This window comes from Drosophila teissieri, chromosome X (genome assembly GCF_016746235.2).
Source record: "Drosophila teissieri strain GT53w chromosome X, Prin_Dtei_1.1, whole genome shotgun sequence".
Taxonomy (NCBI): domain Eukaryota; kingdom Metazoa; phylum Arthropoda; class Insecta; order Diptera; family Drosophilidae; genus Drosophila; species Drosophila teissieri.
Window position 1 is genome coordinate 3,960,654 of NC_053034.1, and position 20,456 is coordinate 3,981,109.

General features: G+C 42.9%; 4 protein-coding genes across 5 annotated transcripts; all 4 read right to left on the reverse strand.

Moving 5' to 3' along the window:
• Positions 1 to 52: 52 nt before the first annotated feature.
• LOC122623610 (probable pyruvate dehydrogenase E1 component subunit alpha, mitochondrial) lies at positions 53 to 2,137 on the reverse strand. The gene is made up of 2 exons (XM_043802864.1): positions 1,861 to 2,137; positions 53 to 1,595 (listed from the first exon to the last, which is right to left on the reverse strand). The coding sequence occupies exons 1-2, from the start codon at positions 1,981 to 1,983 to the stop codon at positions 249 to 251; spliced, it is 1,470 nt and encodes a 489-aa protein (XP_043658799.1). The 5' UTR covers positions 1,984 to 2,137; the 3' UTR covers positions 53 to 248.
• Positions 2,138 to 2,279: 142 nt separating this feature from the next.
• LOC122623234 (pyruvate dehydrogenase E1 component subunit alpha, mitochondrial) lies at positions 2,280 to 5,093 on the reverse strand. Of its 2 annotated transcripts, none has more exons than XM_043802253.1 (5): positions 4,821 to 5,093; positions 4,528 to 4,719; positions 3,291 to 3,855; positions 2,893 to 3,215; positions 2,280 to 2,836 (listed from the first exon to the last, which is right to left on the reverse strand). In XM_043802253.1, the coding sequence occupies exons 1-5, from the start codon at positions 4,878 to 4,880 to the stop codon at positions 2,654 to 2,656; spliced, it is 1,323 nt and encodes a 440-aa protein (XP_043658188.1). In that variant the 5' UTR covers positions 4,881 to 5,093; the 3' UTR covers positions 2,280 to 2,653. The 2 variants fall into 2 exon arrangements, with proteins under 2 accessions (XP_043658188.1, XP_043658189.1); XM_043802254.1 differs by having other exon boundaries at positions 4,528 to 4,596; positions 4,821 to 5,090.
• Positions 5,094 to 7,663: 2,570 nt separating this feature from the next.
• On the reverse strand, positions 7,664 to 8,554 carry LOC122623795 (ataxin-8). Its single transcript, XM_043803131.1, has one exon. The coding sequence runs from the start codon at positions 8,552 to 8,554 to the stop codon at positions 8,072 to 8,074; it is 483 nt and encodes a 160-aa protein (XP_043659066.1). The 3' UTR covers positions 7,664 to 8,071.
• Positions 8,555 to 8,593: 39 nt separating this feature from the next.
• LOC122623796 (dynein light chain 1, cytoplasmic) lies at positions 8,594 to 19,251 on the reverse strand. Its single transcript, XM_043803132.1, has 3 exons — positions 19,100 to 19,251; positions 15,731 to 15,940; positions 8,594 to 8,755 (listed from the first exon to the last, which is right to left on the reverse strand). The coding sequence occupies exons 2-3, from the start codon at positions 15,836 to 15,838 to the stop codon at positions 8,594 to 8,596; spliced, it is 270 nt and encodes an 89-aa protein (XP_043659067.1). The 5' UTR covers positions 15,839 to 15,940; positions 19,100 to 19,251.
• Positions 19,252 to 20,456: the final 1,205 nt, after the last annotated feature.

Consider the following 20,456-nt stretch of genomic DNA (forward strand, 5'->3'; position numbering starts at 1 on the left):
TTCCCAACTAGCTCTGCAATCTACGAACTTTGAAAGTAAGTGATACCTTGAATTACGTTTTAAAAGTGCTTATCTAATATAATAAATATATTTCGTTGGCTTTTGCCAGCTTGAAACAGATTCATACTGTAGTTTACATACATTTGCTTGCGTCTTTTGGGTTCAGAAATCAGCTAAAGCACTCTTGCGAAACTTTCAGCTTGGTGAAAAGCTGCAATGTTGCCCCACATTCCTGGCGCGGGGGCATCCTACTTTTTGGGGGCAGGTGGCTCCTTAGTGGCTGGTGGTGTTTTAGCTGCTGGTGGTGCAGGTGCAGATGACTTGGCCTTCTTATCGCCATCTTCTGCCTTGGGCGGCTTGGAGTCAGCGCCCTTCGGGTCGCCTTTACCTTTACCCTTGGCGTCCTCCTTGGCCTTTTGGGCCTTCTTGGCATCCTGCTCGGCCTTGCGCTCCTTGGCCTTGGCCACGTCGATCGCGGCGCCCACTGGCACATCGTTGATCTCGCAGGCCGGCGTCTTCCGCGGCTTGCCAAAGCACACTTCCGCCAGCTTGATGTGATCCAAATGGAATCCGGACACGCCCCGGATCTTGCCATCCACATTCTTCGCATAGATATCGGTGTGCAGCTCGTGCAGCTCCACCTCCTTGTCGGTGGTCGCCTTCTTGCAGATGCCATCGACCTGCTTCTTCGTCTTATCCTCTAGCACCTTCAGCTCCTCCTCGTCGGCGAGACACAATGCGATGATCTGGCTGCGAAAACTGGTGATCGGATCGCCTTTCTCCCTCGCCGCTTGAACTTCGTCCCGCGAGCGATACGAGGTGCCCGGATCGGACATGGAGTGCCCCACATAGCGATAGGTGCTCATCTCGAGCACAATGGGTCCGTGATTGAGGGCATGGTCCACGGCGAACTGGGTGGCGCTGCGCACGGCCAGCACCTGATTGCCATCCACCCAAAGACCGGGGATATACTGGCCACGCATGTAGAACTCGGTCATGGCAGAGGCGCGCCTCACATGGGTGCCCATGCCGTAGTGATTGTTCTCGCAGACGAAAATGCAGGGCAGGCACCACAGCTTGGCCATGTTGTAGGACTCGAAGACCTGGCCCTGATTGGCGGCACCATCGCCATACAGCACCACCGCCACGCCGTTGTCCTTGCGATACCTGTGGGCCAGCGCAATCCCAGCACCGAGCGGCACTTGAGCGCCAACGATACCGTTGCCGCCATAGAACCTATCGCTGTACATGTGCATGGAGCCTCCTTTGCCACGGCTGCAACCGCTCCGGACGCCGAACAATTCCGCCATAATTTCGTGCATGGACACCCCCATCAAATAGGTCCAGGCGTGACAACGGTATGCCGTTATGACCGAGTCGCAGGACCTTAAACGCTGCTTCATGCCCACGGCCACTGCCTCCTGACCGTTGTACAAGTGACAGAACCCACGGATTTTGCGCTCCTTGTAGTAGTTGCCCGCCACCGTCTCGAAGCGGCGCAGCTCCAGCATCTGCGTGTACATCGCCAGGGCGTCATCCCTGGACAGCTCCACGTCCATGGTGGGCCCATTCTCCAGGTCGTAGCACTTGAACGTCTGCAACGGGCATACAAGTATTGCGTATAAATATATATTGGGCTTAGGAATACGTGATTCTGCTAGAAGTTCGAGAAGAATCTTTGGAGTTACTGATAAATATGGGTTATACCAGCTATACGTAACAACAACTATCCGAAAAATGTAAGAGAATAAAGGAAAAATAGGTGCTTTCATTTAATTCAAAGTAAATTCCTCTACTCTAAGAATATAGTTTATTCAAATGGCATCTACTTATCCTTCTTGCGATATTCAAAACACTCACGTTCTCCAGGGTCAGGCAGCTACACTTGTGGCGGCCTATGATCCTGCACAGGATATTGCTCTCGAGGATGGAGCGGGCTCCACTGCATCTCATCACCACGCGGACGCAGCTGGGCTTCATCATTGGCCCTAGCCCTGATCACTATTTCCAAACACCTGGACACCGAAATGAACCTTTAGCCAAATGGACAATAGCCGCGCAGTTAAATTTTGAAAATGTTCGGAAATTGGTGAAAAAGGGATTTTTACTTAACCAAATGGAAAACGACAATAAAATCAAACGCAAATCGACAGAGATGGCAACTGTCACAAAACAGAAAGAGACGGAAATATAAAGTTCTCACTTTTGAGTACAATTCTTACACATTTCAAGAGCATTTTTGGATTCACGTTTGGGTGAAAAACTACAAAGACAGCTGGTCAATTTTTCTAGGTTTGTATATTTTCAACAATTTACACCTCGCTTTATCCTTATTGAACACGTTCGCAATATAATATCCAATGCAGTTCCCCAGAGTAATGTGGTGCGCTACGATGTGTGATTGGAGTGCTCCGATTAGCTAAGCTTTTTGTGGGTCTCTTCGGGTCCGTTCCGCTCTACGGGATTCTCATCATTCAACATTCGGCTTAAGAGCTAGAGATTTCGCTTGTGTCCAAGTGTGTCTGAGTTGTGTCTTCGTGTCTGTCTGTCAGTGATTAGTGTTTATGTTTGGTGTTCGGTTTTCTTGTTTCGTTTTTAGTGTCTTGTGAGTTCCCGAATCTGATTCGTTGACCCGATGACTTAGTCCGCTGACTTAGTGATTGACGCCCTTGCGCTCCTGGATGTGATCGATATCGTAGGCGATGGTGCCGCGCAGCTTGGGCTCCAGGTTGTTGGAGTACACGTCCGTCCAGAGGTGGCTCACGCCCAGCTCGGCGTCGGACTTGGCGAAGGCGGTGGCCTCGTCGACCTCCTTGCGTACCTTCAGATCGATGGCCTGGAATGTGGATATTTTCAATAGCAATCATAACTTGTTTGAAAACCAAAACGCACCTTGACTTCATCGGTGGTGATCAGACCCAGCTCGATGCACAGCTCCTTGAAGGAGGTGATGGGATCGCGCTTCTGGCGCACCTCCTGGATCTCCTCGCGTGTGCGGTACGATGTGCCCGGATCGGACATGGAGTGGCCGGAGTACCGGTACGTGTTCGTCTCCATCACCAAAGGTCCGTGGGTGTTCACATAGTTGATGGCGAACTCGGTGGCGCTGCGCACCGCCAGCACATCCATGCCGTCCACCCAGATGCCGGGCAAAGCGTCGCCGCGGGTATAGTAGTCGGTGTTGCAGGAAGCACGCTCAGAGCTGGTGCCCATTCCTAAAGGGGAAATAAATAACACATTTGATTAAAATAAGTATCTTTTATAAGTTTGTCACTACCTAGAGCACTCACCGTAGTTGTTGTTCTCGCAGACAAAGATCACAGGCAGTTTCCACAGGTAGGCCATGTTGTAGGCCTCGAACACCTGTCCCTGGTTGGCGGCACCATCACCGTAGAGGGCCAGGCACATGCCGCCATTGCCCTTGTACTTGCAGGCCAAGCCAACGCCGGCGCCCAATGGAACCTGGGCGCCCACGATGCCATTACCACCGTAGAAGTTCGGTGCGTACATGTGCATGGAGCCACCCTTGCCGCGGGCACAGCCACCCTGGACACCGGTGAGCTCAGCCAGTACGCCGCTGGGCGAGACGCCCATCAGGTAGGTCCATCCGTGGACACGGTAGGCGGATATGATGTTGTCCACATCCCGCATCGCCGCCTTCATGCCAACGGCGCAGGCCTCCTGGCCGGAATACAGATGGCAGAAGCCACGGATGATCTTCTCCTTGTACAGATTACCGGCGGCCGTCTCCAGCCGGCGGATCGTCTGCATCTGTGTGTAGTACTTGAGGGCCTGATCCTTGGTCAGCTTCACTTCCGTGGCGGGTCCTTCGTCCAGGCGGTGCAGCTTGAAGGGCTGTAAAATAGGAAAGCATTCTTTAGACATATTTCCATTTAGTTACCTAAACTTGATTGTTTCTCCACCATCCTACATTTGAATCAATCAATTCATAAATGTTTTAAATTAACAGCTGACACACAGCTGATAAAAACGCAACGGAAACGTTTGGAAGCATGATAGGTAATAAAATGATAGCAGTTCGATGGGATAAACCAGATAATCACAAGCTTCGAGCTTGCCTTATCTGAAAAGCTATGACCAGATATCGAGGATTTTCGGAAGTGTGGCCCAAAACTAAATCGGGCTTTATGGCACTTTATGGCGGCTAATTTATGGCGTGAGAATCGAGGTAAACAGAGAGGCAGACAGACAGAGAGAGGGCGAAAATCGGCGGATCGTTGATAAGACTATATGTTATATGGTGCGTGAACAGTCACGCGTCGGCCACGCAAAAGGCAGACGGCGATAAAGAGCGTGGGAGACGGAAAACTACAAATTGCTGCGTGACCTTGTCATTTGAAAATGAGCGGTTTGACCGGCGAAATGCAACCCTGCACTTACACACACGCGCACGCACACGCAAACGAATCCCCATTAACCGTTGCTATCTGGCAGAAATCGCATTATGTAACCGTATTTTTTCCTTTCTTCCTGAGATACAGGTGCTTTATGCTATATAATACGCACCCGATTCACTTGTACGGTGGCCTCCGTGGCATAATTGTTGGTTTTTGAAACACCTGCTTGGGCTGCATTCTGGAATAAACCGAAAAACGACGATGAATATCTCCCATTCCTGATGATATTGTTGCTGTTGCTGTTGTTGTTGTTGCTAAATATCCGACATCCGCTGATGATGTTGTTGTTGTTATGGCAACGCTTTTAGTGTTTTCATTATCGAACGGGTTTGGGTCAATTGGATGTTTAGTGACAACAATTAGAAATGTTAGTGCGTGCAAAGCGGGATTGGGATTACGTACTTTTTGCAGTTGCTTAACAATAATGGGCAATTCGCTAACGCGTGACAGAGTACGCAACATTTTCGCTGTGTTATTCTCGTTCGACTGACAGAAATCGGATGTGAATGGGGGCTTTCTATATGCGGATTGTCCGGATCTAGAATCGCACGTTAAATATCTGGTGTCTCAGTCGCACCGCCGCGCGTCGTTGTAAGTTAAACAATCGGAAAAAAAAGGTAGCGAGATTAGTTTATCAACTACTATATTGCACAACTATAACAACCGTATCGCGGTATAGCGAAAAATACCACGCCGTACTTAGCCGATCAGTGTGACCCTGAAGAAAATACTAAAACGTTCTCTTTGCTAAAAAAAATACTAGAAAAGCTTATTAAACTTTCTTTTTCCATATAAGTTGAAATATGAAAACTGTAGAGTGCCATATTCAATAGTCAATAATCAATTTAGTCAATTTATGAAAATTCGGAATACTTACTGAATCCTTATTTTGAAATATCTAACCGCCCAAGTGAAAACCAAATAAAACCAGGGGTTTCAAAGAAGTACTTTTATTTCACATTGAAGATCTCATTTGGTTTTTGTTTGCTTTCTCATTTCTTACTCGTATTGTTACTTGAAATTGCCTCCATAAATCCGCATTTGCGATTGCAGTTGCAATTGCAATTCTGCTCTATATCGCCCTCAGCTCACATAATTTACTAATCTCTTACAAAAACTTAAGTAATGTTTGTTTCTTGCACAAAAATCCAGTTAAATAGAAACAGGTCAAGTAGAATTAAACGGTTAAATTCAAATAAACGGTTTACGAACTAAGATTTTAAACTAGTTTTTGTATTTGTTGGATTCTCGGTTTGTTGTTTCTTGGTTTTTCCATCAGAAATGGCAGCTAAAAGATTTGAGTTTAAAAGTTACTAACGGAAAATGGGGAAATGGATCGATCGATTGGGTAAAAACTAAGCGAAAGAAATCAACTTTTCACTTTCTTTTATCTATCTTTTGCTCTGTTACCGTTACACATATTCATTTTTTTTCGCGCGTTTTTCTGTTACATCAAAAATTGGTTTCCCACACAAATATTTTGCATTATGACAAAAAATTATGCTCATTATCTTTTGCTTTGTTTTTGGTTTTGTTTTATATGTATACATATACATGTATATACATATATATATATATATATTTGAATGTATAAACACTTATTAGAAGTCCTCGTGTGTTTTTGTCTTCTTTCCCGTTAGAAATCCGCCATTCCGATTTTTAAGAAAAAAATTACGTTTTTCTCTTCGTCTTCTTCTTGTTTTTGCGAGCGTGTGTGTGTGTGGAAGTAGAGGAGGTGTGTGAGGTGTGGGTGAGAGAGAGAAGGTCCTATCTTACCGTTAGCATAAATAGTTTTGTGTCTACGCAAAAACGTGCTGAGCAATAATCTAAAACGCAATAGCTAAAGAGAGAGAGGTGCTGTATGTGTGTGTGAAAAGTAACGGTAAATGTGTGTGAATTCTGCATATGTATATGTCTTCTGTTGTTTTCAGGAAATTACGTATTAAGCTTCCATTTTTTTTTTGGTTGTTTTTAGTAGGTTTTGCTTAGGTTGTTGCTTAATTTACACCAATGTTTACTTTATTTTGTATTTCTTGCATGAATATATATATTTACTTTTTGGTTTCCTTGTTTCCTATTACTGTTCGCTTTCATTCCTTAATATTTGCCTTTAAGTCGTTACTGTTCTTCTGTTTTTTATAACATAAATCCGATTCGAAGAAACACATAGCACACATTTATATAAACGACAAGATGATAATTATTTATTTTGTCTTTGCATTTGCTTTCGACATTATCTGCTCTTTTGGTTTAATTACTGCTTGCAGTTTCTACAAAAAATTTTTGTTGCATACTTCGCTGCTGTGGATGGACAATACATATACACATACACATAATATTCGATTTGCGTGTAATTTGTTTGCTGCTATGGTTTTATTGCAATGGTTTTATTTTCTTGTTCTTGCTGGCTTGCTGTTGGTTAGCAAAATCCAGGGAAAGGAGTAAATAATGGGCGAGAATGGGGGGTTTGGTGGGGAGGTGGGAAAAATCCATGTCCAAACACGCACCGATTTGGTTTTCTCGTAAGCAATGAATAATACATTGTTTAAGCACACAGAGAGAAATCAGCAATCATTCGTAATATCCATCAAAAACGATCCAAGACAATTTAATCAATAACATCTCCGTCTATCATCTAAATAAACTTTTCATGATTTATAATTGCTTTTTTCTATATTCCAAGATAAGGTGTTAAATTGCAACATTTCATCATATATTCAGATACTCGATTGAAATGATGAAACGTTTTCGGTACGGGGAAGCTAACAAATGCAATTTGGAAATGCGTATTTTTACCAATTTAAAGAACTGGAATACCATTTTTATGGGAAAAGCGTGCCAATTTCGTGATATTTTTCTCTGTGTACCCATTAGGTGTGCAGAGAGCGTCTGTGTGTGTGAGTGAGTATGGTGTGTGTATGCAAATTTCACATTATACTATTTTTTATATATATATTTTCTGCTTGGTTTCCGATTACAAGTGTTGAGAGTTCAATACACATAAATAATCCATCCGACAGAAAAATATGTGAGTTTTCCTTACAATTTTGTTAAATATTCTGTTTTTTCTCTGTTTTTTTTTTACTTAACTCGTTCGGTTGTAGTGGTGGTTGTTGCCTGTGCTATGTGTACGTGTGTGGGTGTCTGGATGTGTGGGTGTGTGGTTCTTGCCTCTGATAAGCGCCAACGAAATTTGTGGAAAATGCAAAAAAGAGGGAAATAATACAAATAAATACAACACATGGTTTTTGGTTCATTTCTAGTTAACAATTATTTAATTACGCATTTGCAGGTTTCATAAGTAAATTATAAGGCCAAACAAAGCGCCAGCACATAATACATTTGCCAAAGAAAAAATATAAGTATCCCAACAGAAGTTCGAATCATGGGGCGCGAATGCAATCCAAATGGTAACCAATTGCTAATTCTAAACTATATTATCAATTTATACATGCCGAAGCTTGGGATGGGAAATGGTGATTTCAAAACTAAACAGCGTTGGTTCATGCTTGTAAACAAGTTCCTCAGTTTCTTGTTGTGTATATTGTGTGTACTAGTAGCGCTTTCTTATTGAACATTGTTTCGCTTTATCATTTTAAGTTACTCAGCAATAAGCTATACCACCAACAAATCGGTATTCCCCGTTGATGCATCTAGGTGACACCTTCCCGCTCTTTTTGGGGAGAAGAAGACGTTTGCTGTTCCTGCTGAATATCCTCCAGTTCGGCGCGGCGACAACTGCTGCAGCTGGTGGCATCGCTGTCCTCCACGATGGTGCCATCGTCGTCCTCGTCCTCGTCGTCTTCGTCGTCGTCGTCATGTTCATTCTCCCCATCGTCTACACCCTGATCGTCGGTAAGTTCCATATCCAAATCTTCGGATTGCTTTTGTTGGTAATGTTCTTGCTGCTGTTGTTGCTTCTCGCTCGGCTTATCGGTCATCATTTCCGCATCCTTGAGATGTTCTTCCTGTTGTTGTTGCTGCTGCTGTTGTTGGTGCTGTGTTTTCTGTGATTGGTTATGTGGTTGTTGCTGTTTCTGCTCTAGATCCTCATCCTCTGATGCCCCGAAATGCGACTGCTGCCCCTGCTGCTGCTGCTGTTGTTGCTGCTGGCGGGGCAACTGCTGCATCTCCATCAGCCTCCTCACCACCACTTCATCCGACTCGACAATACTTTAACCGCTCTTAAACAGTAAAATGGCCACCTGGCCCAAATAGAAGTAGATAAAGTGGCGCGTCTCGTGGGTGACATACGATCCAAAGTTGCGACCGACAATGCAATGCCATGTGGGATTGTATTTTTTGTCAAACTCCTTCTTGATGTAGGCCGCAATGTCCTGCAATTGAATGTAAAGCCAAAATAATGCATTAGTCTTTGGTTTAGCCAGTAAAATTATTGCAGCTTTTAGGTTTCTTGTGATTTTGTTATATTTTCGAGTGAATTCAATTAGCAAAAGTTAAGCCGTGCACCTAGCCGTGCCGAAACTTCAAACTTTGCCATCTTATAATCTAATATTGATAAGTTTGCGGCTCTCGGTTGTAATTCAATTTCGCATAGTGGGTATCTATTACCTACCTCCCCGCCGCCCCCCCCTGTGCAGCTGCCAATTGTCGAGCAAGTTAATGCCACATTCCATAAAGCTGTCAGAAATGCATTGGCAAGATGGGAACAACTGAAGCCAAGCCGAAAAACGCGAAAACAAAAAAAATAAACACCCGACGATGCCCATCAAAAGGGGGCCAAAAAAACAAATGCCTAAGTGGCTGCTAACTGTTTTGAAATTAGCGGCAAACGGCAACGGCAAACTCAATAAAATGCCAAACGAAAAACTCATTTTCCACCAGTCGCCCCCCAACTCAACCCCCCTTTCCCCACTCTCGGGGCCTGTCGCCGGGGGGTAAAACCCAAAATGTGACCCCAAAAACCAGGCAGCAACCGAAAAGTGTTGGTGGCCTAAAGGGAAAACTCAACGCGGGCGTGTTGGGCGTTTGGCGTTGTGTCGAACTAAAAGTTGCTGTGCTAATGAGTTAGTTAGTTATGATATTCGTTGTTATTCATTCGCATTAAGTCATTTGGCTGACATTAATGCACAGTTCTTCTTGTTCTTCTTGTGGCAAAGGCTAATTATGCATGCTAATACCAACACCAACACTAACACCAACACTGAACAAACCACAAAGTGAATGCGGCCACAATTTAGAAGGCGAATGCCGAGCAAAGGGTTGAAATAAATGCCGCTAAAATGTAATGGTAAAAACATTGCAAAATAGCTGGCTGGGTGGGTGGGTGGTTGGTTTATGGTGGGTAGTATAAAGTACTAGAGGCACTGCGTTGAAAGCCATGCAGTTTGGTTGGTCTGGCAAATGTCAAAGGTCATTGTCAGTCGATTTTGGCGACTAAATCCAGGGTTACGCAAACACACACGCAGCCAGCACACACACACACACACACACACAGCCGGTATATAATGAGATATATATATGTATATATAAGGCGAGAGCACAATGGAGGTCAGGTACGTCGTATTTTATCTTTATCCCATACGGCTTTCAATAATTGCAGCTGACATCCTAAAAACGAAAGGGGTTCAAAGTGCATTAGCACTAGGTTTTTGTTTCAATTATTATGTGTTTGCCATGTGTTTGGGTGGCAGGAATGGAGAGAATGCGGAATGGGGCATGTTGAACCCTATGAAAATAAAACTGTGCTGTTTCGAAAGTTGGGGCAATATGAAAGTTTTCTTTTGCCATACTTTTGGGCGCCTCACTTCGAGTTGATTTCATTTACTCATGGGTGGGGGTCAAAAAACCAGGGGGGTTGGGGGTTTGGGTTCAATAGGGCGGAGCAGGTGGGGCAGCCCATTGTCGTTGCAGGGGAATGCGTGCAAAGTCATAAACTTAACCTGGTAACCTCAAAACAAAAACGGTGAAAATAACGAAGCAATAATAAAACAAACAGGACAGGCGAAGAAAAGCGCGCCGGCAAAGGAAACAAAAGGGAAACAACAAACAATATAAAGCTGATTTAGCTGAGTGCCATTATCCGATTCTCTGCCTTAGCTATCCTTCAATCAAAGTTGTCGTCGTCATCGCCATCACTCCCGTGTATCCCCACATACAGTAGAACCTATATCAGTTCAGGTAGTTCACATTTCTGCGTTGCAAGGACAGTGGTTTCACTGTGCCGAAGTTCCACTGTAATGAAATCCGCCGGCGATCATGGCTATTAAGTCATTCCAGCTGCTCCCCATTTTGTTTTTTGTTTTTCGTTTTTTGTGGAGCTCTCTTCGGAGCACTTCGTTTGGACATGTTTTGTTTTCCACTCCGGTTTTGTTGCTTTCGGCCTATTGCGTGCATATTTTTGTGTCGTGTCAGACGACAATATAAGGCTGATTGTTTTATATTCAATTTGGTTTGGGGTGAGGCGAGGTGGGGCCTCCTTTACCACCCCTAGCAATGCCATGGAATTTTGTTTTGGCAACGCCAAAAAAATACAAAATGAACATTCCGACACACACACACACACACACAACACTCAAAAAGCACTGGCAACAGGGGTTAAGAGTGGGTGGGTGGGTGTAACCATAGAGTGGGTTGGAGTGCTGTGCTGTTCTTGTTGTCGTGCACACTCAGTTCTGTGCCACTAAAAACATATCTACATACATACGTAGGTAGCCTGTAGCCTAATGAAATCGGCATTGCAATTTTGGTCATATAATTTAGGGAAGGTAACTGACACATTTTGGCAGCAGCGATTGCGCCTTTACTTTTGATTGGCATTCTTTGTTATTCATCAGTTTTTTAGTTTTTTAGTTTTGCAATAGAAACGATGGGTTTAAACCCAATCATTTCGCTTTAAAGACGCAAGCCACATTTCCAGACATTTTTTTTTGGGCCACTCCTGGAAAATGTGCCCAGGCTTTTGAGCCCCGGCAAATAAGCCTGGACACGTTTGAAGGCATGGAAAATAAAATCAAGTGGAAAACTCTGGATTCGATAAATGTGTGCCAATAAAAGTGGATGCATGTGTGCATGTGTTTGCCTTTTACACACACACAATCTATTTACATACACATATTCGCCGGCTGCCTGCATATTGATTAAACATTTTGGCCACGCAAAAAATCACAAACAAATCCCAGAAAAACCCATAAAAAAAAGCAGAAGAAAGTAATAATAAAAATGCATAAAGTCCTCACCAACGATTGAATGCAAAACTGTTTGTCGTGTTTATTTGTTCGCTGGGTTTCCGCCTTTTGTGCGTCACAGGAGAAGCAAACAAAAACAAAAAACTCAAATGCAAGGATAATAACAAGCGCACAAAAAATCTAATTAAATTCGTTTTTACATATGAAAAGCGTATAGAGCTGATACAGTTGATACAGTCAATAGAGTGAATAGAGTCCTCGATTTTATCAGGTTTTTCATCAAAGTTGTCATCATATTCATGATGTAGTTTAATTACCTACACTTTGCATGTTCAGTAAATCAAATGCAATAAGATCGCTTCGAGTTAAATAAATCAATAGAATTAATTGTTATAAAGTACGATATCATTTCCCACCTGCTGCGCTGGTTGCTAAAAACGAATTAAGTTTATTTGGAAGCAAACATAAGACCAGAAAATAATTGAATTGAAAATTTATATTCTGCTGCCCCGCTGTTTTTCCCCCCTTTTCCCCTGTTCACCTTTTTCCATTTTATTTTTTGGCCCTCTTGTTGGCTTATTTAGGGCTTTGCCTTTAAATCGCAGCTCACCGACACACAAACACACACATAATACGCACACAGATACAAAAATACATGGAAATAGGGGAGGGGCAACATAATGCCTATGGATACGATTTAAGCTGCCTGAAAGGTTGCGCGCCCCTAAAAATACATACATAAGGTACAACGAAGTGGGCCCAGGCTTAACCCTTGTGCGCCCCAGGGGGCGGCCACCCCCCACACCACATTTTGTAGTATTAGTTGCGTATCTAATGGATACCAAAAACTGTTTTCTGCCCCTCCCCCTTCCCCCAGCCAGTGTGCCATTGTATCGCTGCGATTGGAATTTTTCAACTTATAATCAGCTGGGAAATGCGGAAAATCGGTAGATATTACCAGGTCAATTATTGATTCGACAGTCGAAACTATTGGCGAAACAAACGGCATTATTCAATGCAGCATCTAAAGCATCTAAAGGTTAAAGGTAACTCTGCGGCTTTCCATTATCTTTGCCGCAAAGTTGATTCTATTTTTATTGTTCATTTTTTCCATTAGACGGCGGCAATTTTTCAATTTTTCAATTTTCATCTAAGCAATTAAATTGTGTGCGTTTTTTTTTCGCCGCTCAGCAGCAAAAACAAAAATCCATATTTAATTACCTACACCAAACACAGGCACACAGTGAGAAATAATGGCCAACTTATTATTATGCAATAAGCAATGGAAAGAGGATGCGGAAGCGAAGGAAGGGTAGGAAGAGGAAGGGTAAGGGTAAGGGGAAGTGGAAGAGGGAGCGAGAAAGGAAGAGTAAAGACAAAAAGGCAATCAATCGTGTGGCATATATTTTATTTATAGCAACAAGAGGTAGGCTCGCAATGGGCGGTTCAGGTGGTTCTGGTGGTTCAGGTGTTTCAGGTGTTTCAGGTGTCTCGGTGGTGGTTTCTTTTCGCCCCAACTGCTCCACCCGCCCACCATTAACCCCCAACCCCCCTTGAAAGCCACCCAATACTTTCCATATCCCCCAGCTCCTGGGCACAACAACGACAAGTTCGGGAAGAGTGCGAGTAAAGAGAAAATGTGTGGCATACTTTTAGGAGCTGTCCCAGGACCTGTCGCACATACAGTGAAAATCACCGCATTTGCCAACAAGCCGTTGGAAAACTGTCTTTTTCCTAGGGAAATCAAAGCAACTAGCCCACTGAATGACTTTGATAGGAATGATTTAGTTAGCTTGCTCAGCTATTAAGCAAAGTTGTGAAAATGAGCTTAAACGCTGTTTGACTTAGCCGATATCCACTGTGTACGCACATTTTGCCTTACTGCTCAATTAGCAGAACCTCGCTCTGTGTTTTTCCTCCCACGAGTTCCCCTCGCCCCTCTGGCGCTTTATTCACTTCCGCTGTGATTTCAAGTTTACTTTGCTTTGCTTTCAAGGGCCCGCGTTCTGCTTTTTTTGCCTCCCCCCACCTCGCTCGCCTTTCCATTTTCCGATTCCATTTAGCCAGCGTCTCAGTAGCAGAATCGCAGAATACAGAATAGCAGTCGCTATGCTTTTAGTCTCAGTGTGTTGTCTTCTGCCATTGGCATTGACAAAGGCCCGCTGCTAGTTGCTGGCAATGCCCGCAGCTTTCCACCCGAACCCCGAACCCCGCTGGCTTTTCCTCTCCGGCTTTCCCCACATTTCCCTGCAGGCCGCATTTTCAGTGACCTCCGTCAGGGTCTGCACTCTGTGACCATCGCACTCGGGAAACTCGGGGAAAACAATTTCCATAATGTTTTTCGAATGGATGAAACACTTTGCTCACAAGCGCATGTGAAAAGCATATTGGCTTCAGGGCTCGGTTTTTATGCCATAATGGAAACTTCACTAGATCTAGGAATATTACGAATGCAATGTGTAATTTCTCCAAGTGCAGCCGAGTAGTGTGTGTGTGTGTGTGTGTGTGTGTGTGTGTGTGCTTGGCACTTCTCCTTCAATCGCAATCCCCACGACCCCCCGCACATCTATTGATTATTCAATTTCTTCGCCTTTGTTGACATTGCTGGCTGATTTTGTTTTTCTTTCTTGTTTTGTTATTGTTGTTCTTTTTCTAGTTGCTGTTGTTGTTATTGTTGTTCCATGCGTTCAACTAAATCAAGAGCTTATTTTAGTTGTTGTTTCGCATGAGCGTCGGACATTGTTAATGATGGTCAGTCCTCCGCTGATTTGCCACTTCCTCCGGAGAAAATCTCCTTAAGTCAGTCAGGGCCACTTTAACCGGAGGTTAGTCGCGCGAAAGCGGAAAAGCGGGAAATCCTGCACACAGCAGCTATTTGCATTTGATTCAATTTCCACTCCATACAGAATGCATTTAACCCTAATGATGGCATCCTCTTTTCGATTCCATAAATCTACATTTTCACCCCTTTTTATTGCACAAAAAGATTTTTGCTATCAAAAATTAAATATGCAAGCTGCATCCAGTTGCTAAAAGAAAAGCTATGGCCTTTGCCATTAAGCCGATGATAAGGGCAAAGGTTAAGAGTGATAAAATTACGAAAAACTTTCGAAAAATGCAGGCAAATATTGTACATTGTTTGTGAAAGAAGTTCTTCACCCAGAGAGCCGAAAAAGAGAAGAAGGAAAACTGCAACGCAGTTGCATGGTTGCATAGGGGCATGTGGAGCAAAAGGAAATGGCTGTGGAAATGGAAGCGTGGGCGGAAAACCCAGAGGCTGCACCGCAAAATTGTGAAATTGCCAAACGCAGTGCAAACCACAAGTTTACTGGGGGAAAAGTGAGTTTGGGGTTACATGTCCCGAACGCCCTGCGATGCAACAATGTCCGAGCTGGGAAAACTAATGGAAAACAACGCGCGTGTGTGTGTGTGTGCGCGCGTGTGTGCGTATGCGAGTAGAAGTAAATCCAATTTAATTACGGTTCTGGGCCAAAATAATAATCCCAACGCTGTCAGTTTCTAATTTCTAATTACCTGCCTGCCTGCCTGGCGAAATAATCAACCGAAGGCCTTAATATCAATTGATTCTGCCAGGGAGTTTGGTATTTATCCAAATCATTATGAAATTTACATGCAAAACAATTGCAGCCCAAAGCCAGTCTTATATGCGTTTCTATTTAGCTGCCAAATAGGCAAGTTCATTGATGGAATTAGCAACTGAGTTGTTTGGAATTTGGGAATTAGCAACCGAGTTGTTTGGAATTTTCTTAAGTAAAGCAGGTGGTATTTAAAAAACGCTTACGGCAATCAATACATTTGGGTCTCCCGAGACCACCCACTAAAAAACACCTGTTGTGCCAGCTCATTCTCTTTTTCAAAACCCCATTTTCCGCATTTTCCATCCCCTAATCAGTGGGTGACTTGTTTCAATGTGAATGCGATCAACTTTTCCCCTTGCGTTCTATACATTTGATGGAATGCCAAGGCATTTGCGGGCTATTTATGTACATTCTAGATGTGTGTAAAAGTGTGCAATCATAAAAGTCACATTGTTCCAGGACTTCAAGTATGTTATTGCATACATTTCGGCACGACTATCGATATGGTTTGTTTGCTATTAAATTTGTACCTTTTCAATTCAATTGTAAACTATTCAATTCGTACCTTTTCAATGTTGTACTTCTCGAGGGCCTGTGTCGCACAATCGACGGCATCCTGCTGCATCTCCTCGCTCATGTCGGCATTTTTAATCACGGCCTTGCGATCAGACATTTTGACTGTTTTTCTTGGGGCTTCTGGCTTCCTGTGTGTTTAAACTGTAGTCGAGTCGAACCGTTTTCGAAAGTGGCTCTTTTTGGCGCCTCGCCTTTGTAACTGTAACAAGAGCAAAGAGGGAGAGAGAGAAAAGAAAAGAGATGAGCAACGCCACTGAAAAGAGACGAGCGCATCGTAAAAGATTATTAGCATTTTCTTCAATTAAAGAGCGAGTTTTAATAAAGTTTGCCTTCGCTGGACACAGACACACATATACACCGAGAGAAAATCTGACTGATAAGCATGTTTAAATCACAACGATTCAGTGAATAGTTTGGCTAATTCTGAAACTTCTTAGATATTTAGTGATCTGTGCTTTGTGCATTATGAGTGTTTCTCAATAAGCCCTTCCTAATAGGTCCCGATTTCTTGCTGTGTACACTTTATTAACGCAGGCGCATTGCATGCTTTTTTGGGACCGTTTGCACAGCAGAGCAGAAGCCAGGCAATTTAATTATAGAAACACAAGCAATACAAGCGGCAATATTACAAATCAAATATCAGAGCCACAGGATGACATATTAACACAAACAAGCACCAACAAGCACACACTCGCACACACACACACACAGAGGGGCAATGCACACATACCAATGTCAATTAACAGGCAATATGCATATGCAGGATGCATTTAAATTAAATGGAGCGAGCGAGACGGCAGCACAGCCAGTGCACTGCAACATGGCCTTGAGCAGATGCTCCCTCTCTCTCGCACTCTCTCCCTCCCTCCCACACACACACACACGCACACACACACACACATGAGCGCGTAGGTGGCCATGACAGAGAAGCTGCGAAGCACCAGCAGCAACAACAACTAATTCAAATTCAAGGCTCACAAACACACATACACACACATGCTAGGAGATTCCATTGCAATTGCTCTTTTTCGTAGCATACTTCTGCGAGCAATGGCATTGCTTATTAGTTGCGAAAAGCACAGCAAAGCGGGGCAGAAGAAGCAAGGCAAACGGCGGAGCTCACTAAGTGCGCTTGGCATTTTGCAATTGCAACCTCAAAATCAGCGGGTGGAAAATGTGGGAATGGGAGTGGTTGTGGCAGTGGTAGTGGGCGGAAGGGCTGCTGAAGTGGGTGGCTAAGAGGTGGCGAGGTGGCAGAAAGCAAGGTGGCCAAGTGGCGTGGCAAAGCAAAGCAACCGCAACCAATTTTAGTCGCTAGGATACCCGGCTCTTTGTGCTAACACACTCGCACTATCCAATATTCAATCCGGAATGTAGTGAAATCGCCAAAGCTAAAGCGACCAGCAAAGTCCCACATGCAGCTGATCACGAAGAATATGAAGCTTACAAGTACAGTTGGCTCCCGCTAAAACGGATCGCAGTGTACACAAGCCTCAGCATTCTATTATATGTAAATTTAAGTTTTATAATAACTCTCTTGGTTTTATTCGTGTGAGTTATCAATTAACTTTTTATTTATCATTGATGATAATAATTAATTGTAGCTTTTTTTTACATCTGCCATAACTGACCATCAATACTTTGCATAGTTCTGAATGATAAGCCCTCAGAGATTTGATATCTACACATGCACATTGTGCAATATGGCAAGTCAAACCTGATTACTTCCTGTTCAGAAACAGATGGACTATATTAATTTCCGATTTGCTCGGTGCCTTGTACACATATTTATGTTCAGTTTTGAAACGTCTTTTTTTCAATCGGCAACTGGAATTTGTGGCGATTTAGCAGGCTGGTTCGTGTTCCTGACGTTTGACAGTAACGTGCAGGGCAGACAAATCATAACGGTAAAGCTGGCAAAACTGTTGGCGGGCGGAATCACGCAGAGTGTGAGAGAAAGAGAGAGCCGGAAAGGGAGGGGAATAGGGACAGGGATTGTGGGTGGGAGTGGGGATGGGGATAGGAGGTAGACAGCCGAGAGTTGACAGGTGGCCAAAGGCAATGGAGTGAGAGGGACGGCATGTGTGTATTTGTATGGATGCTGCAGCTACCTCCACTTCTTCTTCTGCTCGCTCTTCTGATGAAGTCAATTAGAAAACTGCATTGACAGTTGAACAGTGTGGTGGAAAGAGAGAGGGAAGGGGGGAGCAGCAAGGCAGGAAGCGGAAGAGAGCACAACTTGTATATTTATGAGCGCGAAACTGTGCTTGTTTTAGCACTATTTTTTGTACAGTGTTCTTCAAACACACACATGTCGTCCTGCGACATAAAATGAAATTATAAATGACAGGCTGACAGCAAACAGTGAGAGAGGAAAAGAGAGAGAGACAGGAGTGGACCGGGACCTGCACCTGCAAGTATGCAACGCTTTTTGCTAGCCATCACAGGCAGACCAACACACACATGCAAACACACGCGCTTGCACATGCACGCTGGGTAATTGAATTTCCGTTCGCAATTGGAAACCCGCGAATTTTCAGTGCAGGACTACACTGCCTCGCCTGGCCTCACCAGCAGTGTTCTCTAATTAGCAATTTGCGCAGAGCCTAAGGGAAGAACAGCTAAAACTTTCGACAGCTGATCAATCATTAGCTGGAAAGTTCGCGAAAAATGAAGCGGAAACAAAGGCAACCGCTGACCAAAAATGTTCGACTATTACCTGCGTTTCTATGCATAATTAAAATGACGTCAACCCGAAAACTTGATTTCACCGTAGCTCCAAATAAAAACCAAAAACTGACACACCAAAAAAAAAAAAATGAGTCGGCATGTGCCCTGTGTTCTCCCACACACTTTTGCACCATGGGAATTTTTCGCATTATTAAAATTGCACAACGTTGCATTTTGCATTCAAGAACATTCACACGGCTTTTGTTTTTTGTGACTTTTAGCTTGCTATTTTCTATGACTTACCTTTTAATTTTTGCTGATTGCGCGCGATTTTTTCACTTCGTAGTTCAACAGCTGTCACCAAATAAATTCTAATGCAATACAAATTTCGAACTTTAAAAAAAATCCAGTTGTGGGCAGCAAAAAAAATGCGGAATGCGTGTGTATGGGTTTGCTTGTTTCTCTTTCGTTTTTTTTTGTAACAATTTTGCACGCAATACAAATTTAGCACGCCGCGGCTTTTTTCACTTCATCTTCTTCTTACTTATTCATTATTTTGAGAACAGAGAACGTGAAAAAAAAGAACAGCAAATAGGGAATGTGTTTTTCAGAAGATCTCTAGGAACCGGGTTGAAAAAACATTGGCCTCCATAAAGTTTGTTGTGCGTGGGTGTGTGGGTGTTTTTACCGCTAAGCGTAGTCGCCTGGATTTTACACTGGTACGGTGAATGGAAGGCAGATCAGCCTGACAGCTCGACAACTGGAACTACTGAGCGGTTTGCTTGCTGGTGATTTACTAAGCGACGGCTTCGATTTCGGGATTCGATTTTGGTTTATCGGACGGCGGGCGACGAGCGCCGACATACGAGTCGTAAGCGGCTCTGATTGGTCAGAGCCGGGCCGCGTCTGGCAGGCCACGTCTGGCGGGCGGCGTCTGGCAGCAGTGATGACTGTTATCGGAGGCCCGATAGCATTAACAAAGCTTATAACGCTGATGATTACCTAGTAAAAGGGAAGAAACTTGTTAAATATAAAATCCAAATAGTAAAAAACCTAATAAAACTGTTGAAGATCAGAAATCCCTCCAGAAATTCCGCACTCGATAGCCGTTAGTAAATATTCGATAGAGTGCAAGTCAAAGCCCGACATCACTGATATCAGAGCTGCAAATGATACAAGCAGCTGACTTTTCGCATGCATTCGATTTATTTTGTCATTTATACATTTATTTTAAAATTATAGACCATTTTTTAAAAACTTTTTATCGGTATAGGTCTAAAGACAAGTTGGCTAGCGATATGGCATATTTATTGAGTTTATTAAGTCATAGAGTTTTTGGTATTGCTATTGCTATATCTATTTTTATATATAGTTGAGTTAAGTTAAGTTAACCATATCCACACTATATAAGCATCATATATTCGATATAATTTAATATGATGAAATTCAGCCTCACCAAAGATCGACTTGTAACTAACGATAAAACTAAAGCTTAGGCAAAGATTCACAAAGAAATATATGTTCATAAGGAAATTTTAAAAATATATAAAACAATGAAATGTGTGCATTAAAACAACTTTATTTTCATATTTAATTATTTATTAACACACTCTTTAATTAAGATAGTAAGTAGTAATTTTCCAACAACAGAAACCAAATATTTTTCTTTATTGCCAATTTTTTTTAATAAAAAATCTAATATTGATAGTTATATAATTGTTACTTAAATATAATGCATTTTAAAATAATAAAAACGTATTCAGAGTTCAAGAAAATTGTTTCTATTGAAAATCATACTTTTTATCGGTAGCTCATAGTATGAATATATACCATTTGAAACATACGAATCTATAACAAAATATCAAACTTATTGTTGTTACCCATATGAATGTATTTGCATAAGATGTGCATTTAAAAACATATTAGCTTGATCACGAAACTAGCTTTTAATCTTTCTAAATAAAATAAAATAAAATAAAATAAATTATATATCGAACCCAACTATTTATCATTATTGAGACCAGAACTTTTTGAAATTAACTTTT

Bases quoted from the DNA above. Each gene is read 5' to 3' on its own strand.
- LOC122623795 (XM_043803131.1), bottom strand. From the start codon at position 8,554: ATGGAGATGCAGCAGTTGCCCCGCCAGCAGCAACAACAGCAGCAGCAG.
- LOC122623234 (XM_043802253.1), bottom strand. From the start codon at position 4,880: ATGTTGCGTACTCTGTCACGCGTTAGCGAATTGCCCATTATTGTTAAG. The intron at 3,856-4,527 runs GTGCGTATTATA...CCTATTTTACAG, and splicing joins CCACCGTACAAGTGAATCGG to CCCTTCAAGCTGCACCGCCT. The intron at 2,837-2,892 runs GTGCGTTTTGGT...TCCACATTCCAG, and splicing joins TCACCACCGATGAAGTCAAG to GCCATCGATCTGAAGGTACG.
- LOC122623796 (XM_043803132.1), bottom strand. From the start codon at position 15,838: ATGTCTGATCGCAAGGCCGTGATTAAAAATGCCGACATGAGCGAGGAG. The intron at 8,756-15,730 runs GTACGAATTGAA...ATTCAATTGCAG, and splicing joins AGAAGTACAACATTGAAAAG to GACATTGCGGCCTACATCAA.
- LOC122623610 (XM_043802864.1), bottom strand. From the start codon at position 1,983: ATGATGAAGCCCAGCTGCGTCCGCGTGGTGATGAGATGCAGTGGAGCC. The intron at 1,596-1,860 runs GTGAGTGTTTTG...TGCCCGTTGCAG, and splicing joins GCTGCCTGACCCTGGAGAAC to ACGTTCAAGTGCTACGACCT.